The sequence below is a fragment of the Sciurus carolinensis genome, chromosome 2 (genome assembly GCF_902686445.1).
Source record: "Sciurus carolinensis chromosome 2, mSciCar1.2, whole genome shotgun sequence".
Taxonomy (NCBI): domain Eukaryota; kingdom Metazoa; phylum Chordata; class Mammalia; order Rodentia; family Sciuridae; genus Sciurus; species Sciurus carolinensis.
In genome coordinates, this window is record NC_062214.1 from 160,431,784 (window position 1) to 160,451,266 (window position 19,483).

Here is a 19,483-nt window from a genome sequence, read left to right on the forward strand (position 1 = left end):
ACTGTGTACAACATTTTTTGAAATGTACACATTTACTGTGTACAACTACTGGTTTTAGTTCTTTTATAGTAGTAACTCATTTAGTTGATTATTGGGTGACCATTGATAAGAGGCTTGAATTTTTCCTCCTAATAATATGGAAAATTTCCCCATTTTAATTGCATTAATAAGTACAATTATCCCACTGGGTGTGGTAGCACATGCCTATAATTCCAGCAACTCAAGAGGCTGAGGCAGGAGAATTGCAAGATCCAGGCCAGTCTCAGCAACTTAGTGTAAGACCTTGTTTTAAAATTAAAAATAAAATCAAGTGGGTTTTATCCCAGGGATGCAAGGTTGGTTCAACATTCGGAAATCAATAAATGTCATTCACCATATCAACAGACTTAAAGTTAAGAATCACATGATTATTTCAATAGATGCAGAAAAAGCATTTGATAAAATACAGCATCCCTTCATGCTCAAAACACTAGAAAAAATTGGGGTAATGGGAACATTCCTAAACATTATAAAGGCCATCTACGCTAAGCCCATGGCTAATATCATTCTAAATGGTGAAAAACTGAAAGCGTTCCCCCTAAAAACTGGAACAAGGCAGGGATGCCCTCTTTCACCGCTTCTATTCAACATCGTCCTTGAGACTCTAGCCAGAGCAATCAGACAAACCAAAGAAATTAAAGGGATACGAATAGGAAAAGAAGAACTCAAACTATCCCTGTTCGCTGATGACATGATTATATATTTAGAGGAACCTGGAAATTCCACCAGAAAACTTTTAGAACTCATAAGTGAATTCAGTAAAGTAGCAGGTTACAAGATCAATGCTCATAAATCCAATGCATTTTTATACATAAGTGATGAATCTTCAGAAAGAGAAATTAGGAAAACTACCCCATTCACAATAGCATCGAAAAAAATAAAATACTTGGGAATCAATCTCACAAAAGAGGTGAAAGACCTCTACAATGAGAACTACAGAACACTAAAGAAAGAAATTCAAGAAAACCTTAGAAGATGGAAAGATCTCCCATGTTCCTGGATAGGCAGAATTAATATCGTCAAAATGGCTATACTACCTAAAGTGCTATACAGATTCAATGCAATTCCAATTAAAATCCCAATGATGTACCTTGCAGAAATAGAGCAAGCAATTATGAAATTCATCTGGAAGAATAAAAAACCTAGAATAGCTAAAGCAATCCTCAGTAGCAAGAGCGAAGCAGGGGGTATTGCAATACCAGATCTTCAACTCTACTACAAAGCAATAGTAACAAAAACGGCATGGTATTGGTACCAAAATAGACAGGTAGATCAATGGTACAGAATAGAGGACATGGACACAAACCCAAATAAATACAATTTTCTCATACTAGACAAAGGTTCCAACAATATGCAATGGAGAAAAGATAGCCTCTTCAACAAATGGTGCTGGGAAAACTGGAAAACTATATGCAATAGAATGAAACTAAACCCCTATCTCTCACCCTACACAAAACTCAACTCAAAATGGATCAAGGACCTCGGAATCAGACCAGAGACCCTGCATCTTATAGAAGAAAAAGTAGGTCCAAATCTTCAACTTGTTGGCTCAGGATCAGATTTCCTTAACAGGACTCCCATAGCACAAGAAATAAAAGCAAGAATCAACAACTGGGATAGATTCAAACTAAAAAGCTTTCTCTCAGCAAAGGAAACTATCAGAAATGTGAAGAGAGAGCCTACAGAGTGGGAGAATATCTTTGCCAACCATACCTCAGATAGAGCGCTAATTTCCAGAATCTATAAAGAACTCAAAAAACTCTACACGAAGAATACAAATAATCCAATCAACAAATGGGCTAAGGAAATGAACAGACACTTCACAGAAGAAGATGTACAAGTAATCACCAGATATATGAAAAAATGTTCAACATCCCTAGTAATAAGGGAAATGCAAATCAAAACTACCCTAAGATTTCATCTCACCCCAATTAGAATGGCGATTATCAAGAATACAAGCAACAATAGGTGTTGGCGAGGATGTGGTGAAAAAGGAACACTCATACATTGCTGGTGGGGTTGCAAATTAGTGCAGCCACTCTGGAAAGCAGTGTGGAGATTCCTCAGAAAGCTTGGAATGGAAACACCATTTGACCCAGCTATCCCACTCCTTGGCCTATACCCAAAGGACTTAAAATCAGCATACTATAGAGATACAGCCACATCAATGTTCATTGCTGCTCAATTCACCATAGCCAGATTGTGGAACCAACCTAGATGCCCTTCAGTTGATGAATGGATAAAGAAACTGTGGCATATTTATACAATGGAATATTACTCCGCAATGAAAAATGATAAAATTATGGCATTTGTAGGCAAATGGTCGAAATTGGAGAATATCATGCTAAGTGAGATAAGCCAATCTCAAAAAACTAAAGGACGAATGATCTCGCTGATAAGCGGATGAGGACATATAATGGGGGGTGGGACGGGCTAGCATTAGGTTTAGGGTTAGGTTTAGAGTTAGGCTAAGGAGAGCAGTAAGAATGAAGGAAAGAAGGACTGTGTAGAGGGAAAAGAGGGGTGGGAGGGGTGGGAGGGGTGGGAGGGGTGGGAGGAGTGGGGGGGAGGGGAAAAATATAATAAACATCATTACCCTATGTAAACGTAAAAAAAAATAAAAAAATAAAAAATAAAAAAAAATAAAATAAAATAAAATTTGAAAAAAAAAATTAAAAATAAAAAGAACTGTGGATGTAGTTCAGGGATAAAGGACCCCTGGGTTCAATCCCCAGAACCCAATTGCCAAAAAGTAATTGACCCTGTCATTCAGAAAAATTTAAAATTTTAAAGATTTGAAATGACTTATATTTTGAAACAATCTGAAGGTGAATTTCTGTTATTTTTAGTTGATTTTTCCTAGTGTCTACTAGGCATGTAAAATGATTAATTGAAAATGTTAATAAATGTGGAACAAACATTAATATAATTTTCTTTCTAGAAACAAAAATGAGAACATTATGTTTTCAGGACTATTTCAGGTTAAGCATTGCTTGTCAAAAAGAAATATAGTTTTTGCCTTAATAGCCCTACTTTCTCTGGGTGGATCTTCTGAAATGTACTTTTGTTGAGGCAGGGAGAATGATAGTGTACTCTCACAGTCTACCCTTGTAGTTCATAATTTTTCTTGTAATGGCATATTTCTCTAATTTCAGTCTATTTTTTTGCTGTTATTGACTGTTTATTAGTTTACTAGAATGTATATTCTTGCACTCATTGAACATTTGACTATGTTACATGACTATGCATTTGACAAAGTATGTGGCACAGTACTGAGGGTACCCAGCTAGCCAGGTAACTGTTTAGATTATATATTTGAGGAACTAATTGACAGAATTAGCAGCTTGACTGGTTTTTATATTTTGTTCTATTTAGACTGTCATGTGTTTGGATGCGTAATAGCTATTGAGCTAGAAGAAATAGTTTTTTAAAAAAATGAATCTTATTTTTTATGAATTCTTTAAGTAACAGAAAAGTACAAACTCTATTGTGGTTATGAAAAACAAAATAATTAAAAAGTGTTAAACTGGGACTGGGAATGTAGCTCAGAGGTATAGTGCTTGCCCTGGGATTCAGCCCCAGCTCTGTCCCACCCCCAAAAAAAGTGTTAAATTGAGAAGTAAAAACAAAATATAGCTAATAATATTGAATAAAGGCGATAATTGATAGAAAGTAGAAAATTAATAAATTGGAAAAAAAATAACAGAAACTTGAAATCCAGATTTCTTTAAAGTGATCCTTTCAGCAGAACTCTATGACATTTAATGTTTCTATCAAGAGAAATAGGTAGGATAGCAAAATAAGACATACAGAGAGAAGTAGAATAATATTGTACAAAAATTTAAAAATGTTATTTCATACTAATAAGTGATAAAATTGTGAGATTTGGATAGTTAAATTACAATTACATTCCTTCATGTAATCCTAAATGTGGTGGTTCTCCAACATTTTGGTCTTAGTTCTTTTTTGATCGTGGAGTTGAACCAAAGCCTCACACATGGTAGGCAAACACTGTACCACTGAGCTACACCAACAGTCCCTTTTAGTGTGTTTTATAATCTTAAATATGTGAGGATCCCTAGGAACTTTTGGAGAACTTGCAGTTTTTTATCTGTTAATCTTTATGATATTTGCAGTTAAAATTGAGAAACTTTGAAAATATTTATTTATTAAAAATTATAAACCTATCACGTTAACATTTCTAAAAAAGAGAAAAAGTAAAAAATGTGAAGAACTAGAATAATTGCTATAATGAAAAATTTAAAATATTTTAATGAAATTATATTTTCCAAAATGAAACAATTGTGAGATGAGTAGCATGTTTTACATTTTTGCAAATCTCTAATATTTGGCTTAGGACAACTGGATTCTCATAACCACTTATGTGGTGAATCTGTTGTTACATGTTGATTTGGTTGAAGTATATGAAGGTCATCTGGCTTCTATAGATATGTAGTTGGAAGAGGGAGAAACATTTTAATAGCCTTTTCAGATAATTGTAGACATTGTTCTTTGACCTACTTAGGTAAATATATATTTAATTCCTTTGACTTAAAGACATGCCTTATGTAGTGCAAGCCCTGCAATTCTGGAAATCAGAGTGTTAATTGATTTTGCCTTTCCTTTTCTGAGGTACAATCATAGTAATGGTCCCTATGGAGATGCATTCCTGTCTTGATTTAGTAGCAGTTTGTTCTAAGTCCCCAAAGTCCTGAATACCCCTGGTAGCCATGGAGTGTTCCTTTACCATTTGTATAATCGTTAAGTTTTCTTTTTAGTGTTATTTCTGAAGGCCTGAATAATGTTAGAACGCTTTTCTTGTAGTTTCTTGAACTTTTACTTTCCTTCCTTAGTCATATCCTTTATGGGGCCTTGTGCCTTCATCAAACTTGCATCTTAACATCCAGCACTTTGACCTTACATGCCCTTTTTAGCTATTCCGGGTCCAGATTTATTCATCAGTGGCAGAAATAGTGGGTATGAAAGAATAGAGTCTACATAGTTTAAAAACTTCCTTTGGTGTGGAGCATTTTGAGTATGATATGTTAACATTCACTGGCCTGGAGAGTACATTATAATTTGTTGAGCTGTTGCCTATTGCCTAAGAGATTATAGAGTTATTTTCTTTACTATTTCCACCACAATATATGAGCCCTTATGCATAAAGTTAGTGTTATTCACTTTACATTCCCCACAAAGCCAAAGATATTGGTTTTGGATATGTTGAATTACTTCACAGAAAGCCTTAACTATTTTTAAAAGTCAGTCTATCTTAGTAACTTTAAATTCTGCAAGGAATGTAGTTGCTTTTCAAAGTTATAGCAAACAAAATGATTAAAAATCTTAAGGGAATATAAACAATTAAATATTTTTGATAAAATAAGAAAAAGAGGAAGGTCAAACATTCTGGCTTTTAAAAACAAATAAGGCGTAAAAATGTCTTCAGAATGGATAATGACTGATGATTTACACTTTTTTGCAAATTTTCCTGTGTTCCATAAAATATAAGATTTAGTTTGACAAAATCCCTACTACGCTGGGAGGAAATCTGTTGCCAGATAAAATGAAATAGCAGTTATCAACTTTTTATTTTTTTGTATGACTGGTTTTCATGTGTATAACTTATATAGAAAAAAATGTGGCAACATAAACACTAAAATCAACAGTAGTTTTTTTTTCTGTTAGAAGTGAGATATAGAACAAATAAATTAGAACTTTCATTTTTTCTCTGTATAATTTTATATTGTTTGAATTTTAAAATATCCTTTTAAATATACAGTTAAAATCAGAAAATATTCAGTTAAAATCAAAAAGGGCGGGCCTGGGGCTCAGTGGTAGAACTTGTACTTAGTTTGCAGGAGGCCCTGGATTTGATCCCCATCTATTAAGCACCTGCTCTATCATTGAGCTACACCTTTAGTGCCTAAAGATTTTTTAGTTTATTTTCCTATATGACATATTTCCCTTTCTGATTTTTTTTTGGGTACTGGGAATTGAATCCAGGGTTTTGTTAATGATAAGCACATACTTTAACAACTGAGCTATACAACCCACAACAGTACTGTTTATATTATCATGACTTAAGGCAGATTTTTATTTTTATTTGTTTTTGGTACCAGGGATTGAACCCAGAGGTGCTTAACCACTGAGCCACATCCCTAGCCCATTTTATATTTTATTTTGAGACCAGGTCTCATAAGTTGCTTAGGACCTTCCTAAGTTGCTGAGACTGGTTTTGAACTCATTATCCTCCTGCCTCAGCTTCCTGAGCTGCTGGGATTACAGGCCTGTACCACTAAGCCTGGCAAAGCAGAGTTTTATTTTATTTTTTTATGGTTGTAGGGAATAAACCCACAGCCTTACACATGCTAGACAAGTACTACCACTGAGCTGTTACATCCCCAGCCCATTTTATTTTTTATTTTGAGGGTCTCATTAAGTGGCCTAGATTGGCCTCAAACTTGGCCATTCTACTGCATCAGCCTCAGGAATAGCTAGGAGTATCACCATGCTTAGTTTATGACAGATTTTTAGAAAGTTGAAATGTATAGCTAATTTTGGAAGCAAATATAATGTGTCTACTATACAGTGTTACTTTAAGAAGTATTAAAATATTCTACATGTGTTCTAAATAAATGAACTATTAACTATGTCTAGACTCGAAGACCTTGAAATATGGAACTTTTTTTGTGGTTCAATACTTTTGGATATTTCACATGGCTCCCTGCTTATAAAGATCTTTAATTATAAAACATGCCTGTTTTCAACTTTTGTATTTGGGTTTAATTTCTTCAAATTATAGGTAATAATGGAGTGTTGACTCCTATATGTTCTAAAAAGTGGTTTTTCTGGATTTTTGTTGTTCTTGGTAATGATAGTTTTGATCTCTGAAATTTTTTCCTCCTATTTTCTGATGATACTATTAAGATAGAGATATACTAAGGTTAATGTTGATATTTTATTAATATCCTTAAAAATTCTTCCCCTTTTCACTCATTTTGCTTTCCATTAAGTTATATACATACTATGAAGAAATTAGCTTTTCCCTTATTCATTAGGATCTTTTTATTCCTCTGTCACATATTAATTTCTTTGTTCAGTAAAGTTTATTTAATACTTACCATGAGGCACTAAGGATAAAAATTATGCCTTCATGAAATATACATCCTAGTGGGGGAGACAGAAAACACAAAGAAATAAATTTAAGTATTGCTTTTAAAAAGAGTCCTAACACACATGGATTTGGGTAAGATTACAATTGGAAGATACAGTATTTGAATACTTATCAAGATGTATGAATATTTAAAAGTTATAATTTAAGCTATATCTTGGTCCAACCCAAGTTTGCCTGCTACATACTGAGTTCCCAGCAACCTACACCCTGAAGAATCAGAGGCTAAAGAAGCTGCTCTCTTTTGGTGTCCAACCTTCTTTACTAAGGTAGCATGGATCTGTTGGACCAGGGCAGGGATAAATGGGTGATGCCTGGATACATCTAAAATAATATTTGAACTGATCCTACCAGTTCTTTAGGAATCTGGCCATGGAGTGGTTCACTTCTAGCTTCTTACTTTTCCAACTCAAGGAAGTTATAATCCCTTTCCAAAACTGTACTTCCCAAAAATAAAGGGTAGAGGGGATGCAGGTATCCTGGAGATCTCATTTGCCTAGTCATTTGCTTTGGTTTATTTAAGGTGTTCCAACTTGGAGTAAAGTTTATAAACAGCAGCTTTCTAGGATTTCTCATGGAAGAAGCTCTGATGATTTTCTTCTTCCCATACCTACTAAGGGACTCTCTAAGTTCTTTTTCCTCTGGCTGGTGGGGCCTCATTCAGCTTGCACCTCTTTCTTGTAAATTAAACTTTTAAAAAACTTCTTTACAGGGCTGAAAATGAGAAAATAAGTGCTTGTTGTATACAGAGCCTCTCCTGGTGGAGTCTTTTCTTGCCCAGGTCTAAGAGTGAATAAGGTTGAGTATCCCTTATCTGACATGCTTGGAACCAGAAGTGTTTTGGATTTTGAATTGTTTTTGATTCTAGAATATTCACGTATAGATGAGTCACTTTGGGGATGAGAATCAAGTCTAAACACAAAATTGATGTTTCATATATACCTTATACACATAGCCTGAAGGCAGTATCATTCATGATTTTTAATAATTTTGTACATGAACAAAATTTTATGGTGTGGAATTTTGCACTTCTGGCATCATGCTGGTGCTCAAAAAGTTATGGATTTTGCAGTGCTTTAGATTTCAGATTTTTTAATTTGGGATGCTTAACCTTTATTGAATTGGGGATAGAAGTGACCATAAAGTCTTTCACTTGGCTCATTGACTTCTTGTTCTGCTGTTCTGAATCTTCTTAGCCTTTTATTCAATGTATTTTAATTTGTAAATTTCTTTAATTTGTAAAACTCATCTGGTATCTCTTGGGATATCTGTGTCTGAAAAGTAAGCTCCAAATGAAAGTGGACATTTTTCAAAAGGTTTGTTGATAACATTTTAAGTAGCAGTGAGTAGTTTTCATGTTTCCCTAATTCCTCTCCAAAAGGCAAACAATTCAGGCTTGTTGTAGATTTGAACATTGTCTTTAAATGTTCTTTTATTTCTTTCCTTACAGCTGTGAAAGTTGTGTGGATTTACTGTTTGTGAGAGGAGCTGGAAACTGTCCTGAGTGTGGCACTCCACTTCGGAAGAGCAACTTCAGGGTACAGCTCTTTGAAGATCCCACTGTTGACAAGGAGGTTGAGATCCGGAAAAAAGTGCTAAAGATGTAAGTATTATTGTTGAAATGATTCAGCCAACAAAGAAGACTTTAACAGTTGTTTCACTTATTGTTATCATTATTTGATGATATAATTGTAAACAGATTGGCAAATGAATAACTAAATTCATCTATGTACTTGTTTTACAAAAATTTATTATAGTCTTAGAGAAGTAATGTTATTTGTCTAACCTTTGTTAAAGAGCCTCTTGATTGATAGCTTCACTGTTTACCCATTTGTCATTTATTCTTTAATTAATAACTATAGAGTAACTGCTATGTGCAATATGTTTTGCATGTTAGGCAGTAGGTACAAAATGATGAGTAAAGTGTCTGTGAACCATGTCCTCATGAGGCTTACAGTGTAGTAGCATAGTGTAACCAAGAGATAGAAAATGATATAGGCAGAGTAATTATGTAATTTTAAATTGAGAAAAATGCTATAAAGTAGTAACTGAGTATTGATAGAGATCAATGATAAGTTAAGAACTGAGGAGGTAACCTTTAAATTGAGGTTTGAAATCTATTAGAGAAACTCCTATGTTAGCTATGTTATGTATGTGTGTGTATGTTCTATAATGTTGGTTGTAATATTTGTATTTTATAGTATTTGTTAGTGGTTTGAATTTCTTTTTATATACCTTTTTATTATAAGATATTTGATTTTTGTTTGAAAAAAATTTTTTTAAAATGTGTGTTATTGAATTCAGGGCCTTGGACATGCTAGGCATGTGCTCTATCACTGAGCTCAACCCATTGTTTAAATTCTTATTTTGGTGGTATACTTTTCAATCCAGGTCACTATATTTAAGTGACATCTATGTAGGCCTCTAACCAGTAACACTTTATTGATTTCCCTAACTGTTGTTTTGTTACTTACATTACTTCTAGGAGGTAGTCTCTTAGATTCTGATCTTTTATTGTGAATCCCTTACACTTTTGTAATTCTTCATGTATATTTAAATAACTAAAGGTGTTTCTGATTTTGCATTTTTGTTTTGTTTTGTTTTTTTGTATTGGGATGGAACCTAAGGACACTTTGTCACTGAGTTACATCCATAACCCTTTTTATTTTATTTTTGAGACAGTGTCTCACTAAGTTGCTTAGACTAAGTTGCTGAGACTGACCTCCAATTTTCAATCCGAGCTGCTGGGATTACAAACTACAGTGCCTGACTGATCTAGCATTCTTTAAGCTATAACTGTCAAGAGAAAAAATAGGAGTCTCTTGAATTAAATTTTTAGTTTTCTGGGAATTAGTGAATCTATTTGTAACAAGTAAATTATTTCATAATTTCCAATGATACGCCTTGTTTAAATTAATTTGCCAAGCCTTTTAGCTACTAATTTTCTTTCCCTTAAACCTTACAAGGATTTTGCCTATACCATTCTCTCCTGATTCTCCTTCTTCTCTATAGTCATAAGAATTTTAAGAACAGCATTCTTGGGGTAGGAGTATGGCTCAGAGGGTGAGTACTTGCCTGTCATGTGATTTCCAACACAGGGAGAAAGAGAACTTGGGAAGAACAGCATTCTTGGTCTAGTTACAAACCTGATATCCAGAAAACAGTGTTTCTTACAGTATACAATCATTTTCTATGTGTCATGTATGAATTAGGTAAGAACAAGCAAACTAGTTCTAAAATATTAAATGCAAATATATGTGACATGTTGATGTTTTTCTTGTCTTTAAGATACAATAAAAGGGAAGAAGATTTTCCTAGTCTAAGAGAATATAATGATTTCCTAGAAGAAGTGGAGGAAATTGGTATGTTTTAATTTGATGTGCTAGCCCCTGAGACCTTGTGCTGTTATCTTTTAGATGCTTAGAAGAATGTCTTACATAAAAATCTTTTAACAGGTTTTGTGATAACTGATGGTTTTCTAATTAACTTTCTTGTCTACTTACATCATGTTTGTCATATCGAAGGCATACTTAAAGGATATTCTTTAGTAGTTTATCTTAAAAAGAAACTATTAGTAGAGAAGAAAGACAATATCTATATATATCATTTGTATGTTAATAATAGTTTAAGCAAAAGGAAAGAATATTATGATTTTTTTGATAGGAATTTTAGTAACTATCCATGATAACTAGAGCCATATGTTGCTTATCATTATTTATGCTTCTGTTGATACCGTAGTTTGAAAATACTTCAAAACTGTTGACTGTTGAAATGGCATTCTTTTATACAGTGTTGGGGAATCAGAGGTTTGCGTAATCTTAGTGCATTTTCTTGCTGATTTGATTAATCAAAAGAATGCTTTTGTAAAAAAGAGTATTGTATCTGTTTTCTTAAATGAAATTTTGGAGAAGTTATATTCTCTAGTTTGGAAATTATATTGATTCAAAAATTAATGTTTTTTAAAAAAGTATCCATAATTATTATAAAGTACAGGTTAGGAAATAACACAAAGGTTGTAGGCTATGAAAATTAAAGTGAGATTATGAGTCAGTTATTTTTTTTTATTCACTAAAACTTGGTAGCCAAATATAATCTCTTTATTATTAAAATATGATAATTATAAAATTGGTTATTTATTAAAATATTTTTAGTCATAGATGGACTCAGTGCCTTTATTTATTTATGTGGTGCTGAAACTCAAACCCAGTGCCTCACACGTGCTAGGCAAGTGTTGTACCACTGAGCCATATCCCCAGACCAAAAATTCATTATTCTTCAGAAGGTTTGTATATGTTGAATTTTTAGAAAATTTAAATTTCTGAGGAATGAGTATTCTAATTCTTTTAATTTCTTTTCTGATAAAATCCATAAGATCTTTTTGTTTCAGTCATTATCAGAACTTTTCAAAAGGTCTAAGTTCATTTGTTATGCCAGAACAGAAGCATATATGGAATGTGATGTAGGTATTTTTTAGTGCCTTAGAGCACTTTTTCATTCTAATTATACTCAGTTTTGTATATAATCTTATCAACCATGAGTCACTATGGATTTTAATTGAGAAGATGATAGATTTGGGAGTGACAAAGCAAAGTGGAAAAGTTAGGATATGGGCTGAGAAGATAAGCCTAAAAGAAATCTGGAAGAACAGGGCAAGTATGTAGAGATCTGGTTATACACAGATATTAAGTGTAGGACAAGCAGTTGGATAGCAATCAGTACAAAACCCAGTTTACATATATATTCTGCAGGCAATATGATGGGTCAAAAGTCTGTCAAGCAACAGAGGGGAATGAGATTATAGATGTTGTAGGGCAAGTTGAATACATATTTACAGTTCCAACCTTGTAGTTAGAAACTGATGGACATAGAAGGTAGGGATAAGGGATAAGGTTCTTGAGCCATGATTAAAAAAATACATTTTTGCTCTGAGATGAATTAGTCTGAAAATATGGACAATCTGGGGCCATGAGTAAAAAGAAGTGGGAACTAGGATCAATAGGCCAGAGCAAGTCAGGATGTTCGTGATTTGCAATATGTAATACTTTCTTTACCAGAAGGGGGAACTATGACTTAGAACATTTAATTTGAAAATGATTATGCTATTATGTATATTTCATGAAGTACTGTCTTCATTCTAAAGTATTTGAAAATTCTTTTAACCAGCCTCTGCTCAATTATCTCATTAACTGACATTCCCCTGTCCTTCCATAAAATGTACTGATGTCCTAAGCATAATGAATACATGATAAATGCTGTCCATCAGAAACTGACCTCAAGTCACCACTGTATTTCTCTCACCAGTTATTTACAGATCAAGAGTTATTTGTATCATTAACCAAACCTCCTTATGCCAATTGTATTTATTTACAGTTATGTTAATTAATTATGTATATGTAAGGTTGGGAAAAATTACAAAACTATGGGATTTTGCTTCTCATGTTCTCAATTCACTTTTTTAAAAAAATGGAAACTCAACAATGTAGACGACAATTATTGTTTATATAAGAAAGAAGGCAAACTCCAATTAATGACTAGACTTTGGCTGTTTGTCATTAACTTAGAGAATGACTTTATTCTTACAATAAGTGTTAACATGTATTTTTAGTTAAGATAAAGTATGTGGGGAGAGAAAGAGAAAGGGATAGAGATAGACATGGGGGTAAGGACGGGGGGGAATGAACGAATATAAATGTGTATATGATTAATAGACTATGTGAAGAAATCAACTACAAATTCTGATGTTGGTTAAAGAGTGGTTCAGCTATTATTTGAAGATACTAATTTTTGGGACCTAGCCTCATGGATTTAGTTTATTTTCTGAACTTAGCTCACTTTAGCAAACATTTATTATTTTCTGTGAACTTCTTTACTGCTGGAAATGTCTTTTTTCTTTATTAAGCTCAGACTTTAAATGGGAAGATAATTATGTAAATGTATGACTATAATGCGACAAATCTTATAAATATTTATAACTTACTGTGGGAATACAGATAAGAAAGCAATTAATACAGCGTTAGTAAACAGAGGTATATTTGGTGAAATTCAGAGACATGATAACATTTGAATTTTGGTCTTAAAAGATTAAGAGGAACTGGGAGGAAAGGAAATTGGAAAGGATGGTTAAACGGTATAGGAGTGAAGTTGAATAGGAGGAATGACTGTTAATGTTTCATAGTATATTGGGGTGGATAACAGTGGTCGATAATAATTGTGTACTTAAAATAGCTAGTAGAGAGGACTTAGAATGTTCCCAACACAAAGAAATGATAAGTATTTTGAGGTTGATGAATCATTACTATGTAATGATCTAGTCATTATACAGTAGGCATACAATATATGTGTATTGAAATATTATAATGTCCTCTATAAATATGTGTAGTTATTGTGTGTACTTTGCAAATCAATGAAAAAGATGAATAGTTTACCATGTAGAAAGGCAATGGCAGAACATTTGTAGTCAAAGAAAAAGGCACAGAGACAGAAAGGTATGTAAAATGGTGAAGGATGAGCAAGGAGTCTGTTACAGGTAGATAGAACACAGGTTATGAGAAAGAATGAGGCTTGTAAAACAAGCTGCATCTGGGTTTAGACAACCAAAGCAAAAATAGACAAATGGAATTCAACCGGTGAAAAACCTTCTGTATGAGCAAAGGAAACAATTAACAGAGTGAAGAAATCCAGAGTAGGAGAAAATATTTGTTAATTTGATAAGGAGATAATCTCTAAGATGTAAGGAATTTGAATAACTCAACAGTAAGAAAGAAAGTAATTAAAAAGTGGGCTAAGGTCTTAAATAGACATTTCTTGAAAGAAGACATAGAGACAATCAACAGATTTATGGAATGATATTCAATATCACTAATCAGGGAAATGCAGATCAATGAGATATCACCACACCTCTAGTATCAAAAAAAGAATGATAAGTATTAGTGAGGATGTGAAGATAAATGAATCCTGTACACTGCTAAGAATATAGATTAGTACAACCATTGTATACATTGCTGATAAGAATATAAATTAGTACAACCATTATGGAGAACAGTATGAATATTCCTCAAAAAATTAAACAGAATTATTATGTGGTGTAATTTGCTTTTGGTTATTGAAAATAATTCAGTCCAAAAGAATTGAAATTGATATGTTGAAGAGCTCTGTCTGCATCCCCATGTTTATTACAGCAATATTCACAATAGCCATGGTAGGGAATCACCCTAGATGTGTATTATTCTATGAATGATTAAAGTGTGGTATGTATGTCTTATGGAATACTATTCAGACTTAGAAGAAAATCCTGTTGTTTATGGCAAGAATGAATCAGGAGGATATTGTGCTAAGTGAAATAAGTCAGGCACAGGAAGAAAAATAAAGCATGATCTCACTTAAATGTGGAATCTAAAAGTTACAGAAGTAGACAGTAGAATGGTTGTTTTCCCATGAGTTAGGGGTAAGTGGGTGGATGTTGACCAAATTTCAGACAGACAGGCAGTATAAATTTTTGAGACCTATTGCATAGCATGGTGATTATAGTTAATATGTTGTATATTTCAAAATTGCTAAAGTAATTTTAAATGTTCTCATTACAAAAAAAAATTAGGTGATAGATGTGTTAGTTGACTTCATGTAATAGCCCATTTATATATGTGTATATGTATAAGCATATTATACATATATGTATATATATAAATGTTATACCCCACAGATATATATAGTTATGGACAATTAAAATAAAAATTACAAAAATGGAGAAGTTTGTAAACTTGACTGTTAGGTTAACCCATTAAGTTCCAAGCTTTTAGTTCTGCAAATATTTCAATGAAATTGACACAGGTGCATTAAAATAGGTTGGAAATCATAATCTAGAGCTTATAGATTATATTAATAAATGTTGAACTTATATTTCTATTGTATATATTACATAATCATATTAGCTCTTATATTCTGTATTCAAATTTTTATATGTCTTACACATCTGGGACAATGAGACAAAATGGGATTTTAACCTGTGGCTAGTAGTGAGCCCAAGAAATTTTTTATGGACCATTTCAGTAATTTGGATAAAAAAATAATGAGATTTTAAACTAGAAAATAATGGAGGATGGGTGCTAGACAAAGACTTTTTAGAAACAGAATATTCAAAATACTGATTTAATGTAGGAAATGAATTAAAAAGATTAGACAAGATGAAATATTTTGACTTTGAAAGTTTATAGATTAATCAAGGTAATAAAAGCTGAAGAATAGGCAGATTTTTTACTGTTTTGTTTTTGGATAGGAAGTGTGCAGAAATGAAGAATGAGGTAAAACCTTTAGTTGTAGACCTTTTAAGTTTTATTTTAATTGTGTGGTTTTGTTCTGATTGTTATCATATAAATAAAACTTCCTTTTAAAAATCTTGGTTGAGTGGCTGTTTTATTCATACTTTTAAAGATGATTAGTTGATATTTGTGACATCTGTATTGACTATTAAAGTATAAAATGTTAATTTAATGGCTACCTATTAAGTTCCAGACTGAGCTGTACATACCTTATATAATTTTTGCAACTCTAAGAGAAAGGCATTTTTTTAGCCAAATTTTGCATATAGAGAACAGGTACAGAGAGCCTGCTGGTAAATAATGGAACCAAATTTTAAGAACAGGTTTTTCTCACAAGTCCATACAAATACTTGGTAGGCTAAAAAGAGTAGTGAGTAGTCTGAGTTTAGAACATGAGGTGCTGTTGATTTGTCAGAGATGAGAGAAAACAAAGTTGGTTGGAATCATATTTTAAAGGATATTAAAGAAATTTAACCTTGATCTCATAGAAGGGTGATATTGAGAATATTTAAGTCTAGTGTGAGAAGATTAAAATTAGTGGGGTAGGGTAGCTCATTAGGGTTAGAAGACTCATTAATTGGGATAAAATAATTTCATTATATAAATTTTATTATGAATCTTTTGAACATCATACCATAAAAATTTGAAACTTACAATTTTGAATAATGGCTTAAATTTTACAGTAGAATGGGCACATATGAAAGTGAATTTTCTTATGGTATTAACAATAGACTGTCCCCCCCACCTCGCTCACTGAGGTTGTGACAGTTATACATAAAAGTTCTTGTTCCTTTTGGCTCCAGGGATTATCTCAAAGATTTGTTCTTAGTTCCATAATAAATAGGTTATTCTTTTGGTGAAGACAATACTTATTATAGAAGGGTGAGAAAGCCCTAAGGCCTTCAATTATAAATTCTGGATGTCAAAAAAAGACTTTAAAATTGTACTTAAATAACATTAAATCTTTCAGCAAATACAGTAGGTTTTTTGTTTGCTTTTAATACTTGACTAAAGATAGGTCAACATCTGAGGTAAACCATTAAGTAGATAAAGGGTCAAATGATTGCTATAGAAAATTAGCTTCTGTTCCTTTTTCTTCAAGGCTATTTATTATACCAACCTGATTCATTGTGGTATGAATAAGTTCTACTTCATCTAAAAAGTTTTTAAGATAGTAATTCACTTTTGTGGTTCTTTTACTTTTTAAAGGAAGAGGTTTGTATTATCTAGAAATCATAATTTTACCATTACCTTTGTTTTCTAAGTGAAAAAATGAAATAAACTTTAGCTATATTACTTTTATTGGAATGAATCATATAACATTTTTAATAGGCATAAAATAAATTATGTCTAAACATATAATTTTCACTTGGTATTAATGTTTACTTATTTCTGAGATTTAATGGAAAGTTTAAATCAATAGTAAATTATCTAGCCTACCAAAAAATAATGTTTTTTGTTTTTTGTTTTAAGTTACTCAGCATTCTAATAAAGTTTTACTCTACTAGAGTAGTAATAGAAGGTAATCAATTTATCTTTACTTTTCACTAGCTTAATACCTTAAGAAACCAAGATTACTTCTTTCTGTAGTTTTGAATCTTCTTACTTTGTTCTTCAGATTTGTAATTATAAAGGTTATTAAATAAATATACAATTATAAAAGTAATTAAATGTTTATACTAATTTATTTTTATTCTTCTAATAATTCCCAGTATTTCTTGTGCTCTTACCAGATGGGAATTTTTTTTTTTTTTAATTTTAAAAAAATATTTTAGCTGGGGTTGTGGCTCAGTGGTAGAGCACTTGCCTGGCATGTGGGTTTGATCCTCAGTACCACATATAAAGAAATATATAAAATAAAGGTCCATCAACAACTAAAAAAATATTTAAAAATATTTTAGGACAGTTTAGGTTCACAGCAAAATTGAGCAGAAAGTACAGAGTTTTCATATAGCTCCTGTCCTCATGTGGGCACTGCTTCCTCTACTGTCCACATCTTGTACCAGTGTGGTACATTTGTTAAAATTGATGAATGTACTTTAACTTATCATCATCACACAAGGTCCATAGTTTGCATTAGATTTACTCTACATGTTGTGTATTTTATGGGTTTACAAATGTACTGTGAGTGACCTTTATTCACCATTGTAGTGTCATACAGGATAGTTTCTTTGCCTGAAAAATCCTTTGGACTTTGCTTATTCATCGCTTCCTTTCTGCTACTTCCTTGCAACCACTGAATTTTTAAGTCAAGTAATTAATTATTTTAACTGCCTCTATACTTTTGCCTTTCCCGGATTGTCATACAGTTGGAATCTTGCAGTACATAGTTTTTTTCCCATTGGCTTTTTCACCTGATAATGTGAATTAAAAGTTCCTCCATTTTTTTTTTTTTCTCAACTTATAGCTTGTTTCTTTTTGTGCTGGACAATATTGCATTGTCGAGATGTACCAAAGTTTATCCATTCCCCTACTGAAAGACATATTAGTAGCTTCCAAGTGTTGATAATTGTGAATAAAACTGCTGTAACCATGTCTGTGCAGAATTTTGTGTGGATATATGTTTTCAATTCATTTGGATAAATACCTAGAAACTTGATCGATAGGTGGTATGGTAGAAAATGTTTAAGTTTATAAAAATAAAACTTACTGTCTTCCAAAGTGGCAATGTCATTTGCCACTGAAATGACATTCTGAAATTCTGAATTCTGAAATGTATTCTGAAATAAATTGACTTTTTGAGGTGGCAGTTAGGTCATTATGGATCAAATTGGTCTTTTTGAGTCTGTTTGATGACCACACTCAACAAAATGACCCTATATTGATCTTCCAGTATGACTTTCAAGGAAAGAGATGGGGAAGAATCTATGGAAACACAGGGGATTGAACAGAGATCCATCTTGTTGGTAGGATTAGAAGCAGGAAGCAATGGTGATTAATTGGAGAATGGGTAGATACACTAATCATGGGTGGAGAAAGATTATAGGGGAAACCGAGGGAGGTCTGAATTGAATTATGAAACTGGAGAGTTTTAATTATATGAATTCTTTCAGGGGTGGAATATTGGGATGGTACTTTTTGTATAAGTTTATGTGTGCCAAGTCAGGTTTGTTTGTTTTAGTTTAGAGCATTATAGTAACCTTTTGAATGTATATGTAAATTAAAGAGGGAGTATGACATTTATAGTTTAAATTATTTTGAGTTGAAATTATAAAAAGACAGTTCTAACTCACTGAAAATTTAGCAGTGTCTAAGCATATATCAGTGACTTCTCTTAAGAAAATACTTAAAATGTTTTTATTAGTATATTATAGTGATACATAATAATGGGGTTCATTTTGATATAATCACACATGCATGGAATATAATTTGTTCCATTTTAGTCTCTGGTACCTCTTCCCTTCTTCCCCTCTCATCCCCTTTTCCTCTGTTCTACTGGCCTTCCTTCCAGTCTGTTTATTGTTTTATACATCAGTACTTTATTAGTGTACGTAAAGGTGGAATTTACTGTGGTACATTGACACATGGACACAGGATAATTTGGTCCATTCCACTGATCTCCCTTCCATTTTTGTAGTGTCCCTCTCCCTTCTTCAACTTTATTTTGCTCTAGCATCCACATATGAGAGAAAACATTACACCCTTGACTTTCTGAGTCTGGCTTATTTTACTGAGCATGGTATTCACCAGTTCCATCCATTTACCAGCAAATGCCATAATTTCATACTTTATAGCAGAATAAAACTCCTTTGTGTTTATAGACCTCATTTTCTTTATTCCTTCATCTGTTATTGTGCACCTGGGCTGGTTTCATAATGTGACTATTGTGAATTGCACTGCTATAAACATGACGTGGCTGTATTGCTATAGTATGCTGGTTTTAGTCCTTTTGGATGAATACCAAGGAATGGAATATCTGGGTCACATGGTGATTTTACTCAGTCTTTTAAGGAATCTC

The 19,483-nt window shown here is 32.6% G+C and overlaps 1 protein-coding gene across 1 annotated transcript in view; it reads left to right on the forward strand.

The window, feature by feature from the left end:
- The window catches only part of Mnat1 (MNAT1 component of CDK activating kinase), a 234,022-nt gene that overhangs the window by 52,402 nt on the left and 162,137 nt on the right, over positions 1 to 19,483 (forward strand). Inside the window, exons 2-3 of the mRNA XM_047540017.1 lie at positions 8,661 to 8,813; positions 10,499 to 10,572. Coding sequence (XP_047395973.1) covers positions 8,661 to 8,813; positions 10,499 to 10,572 — 227 coding nt within the window. The remainder of the gene's footprint in view (positions 1 to 8,660; positions 8,814 to 10,498; positions 10,573 to 19,483) is intronic.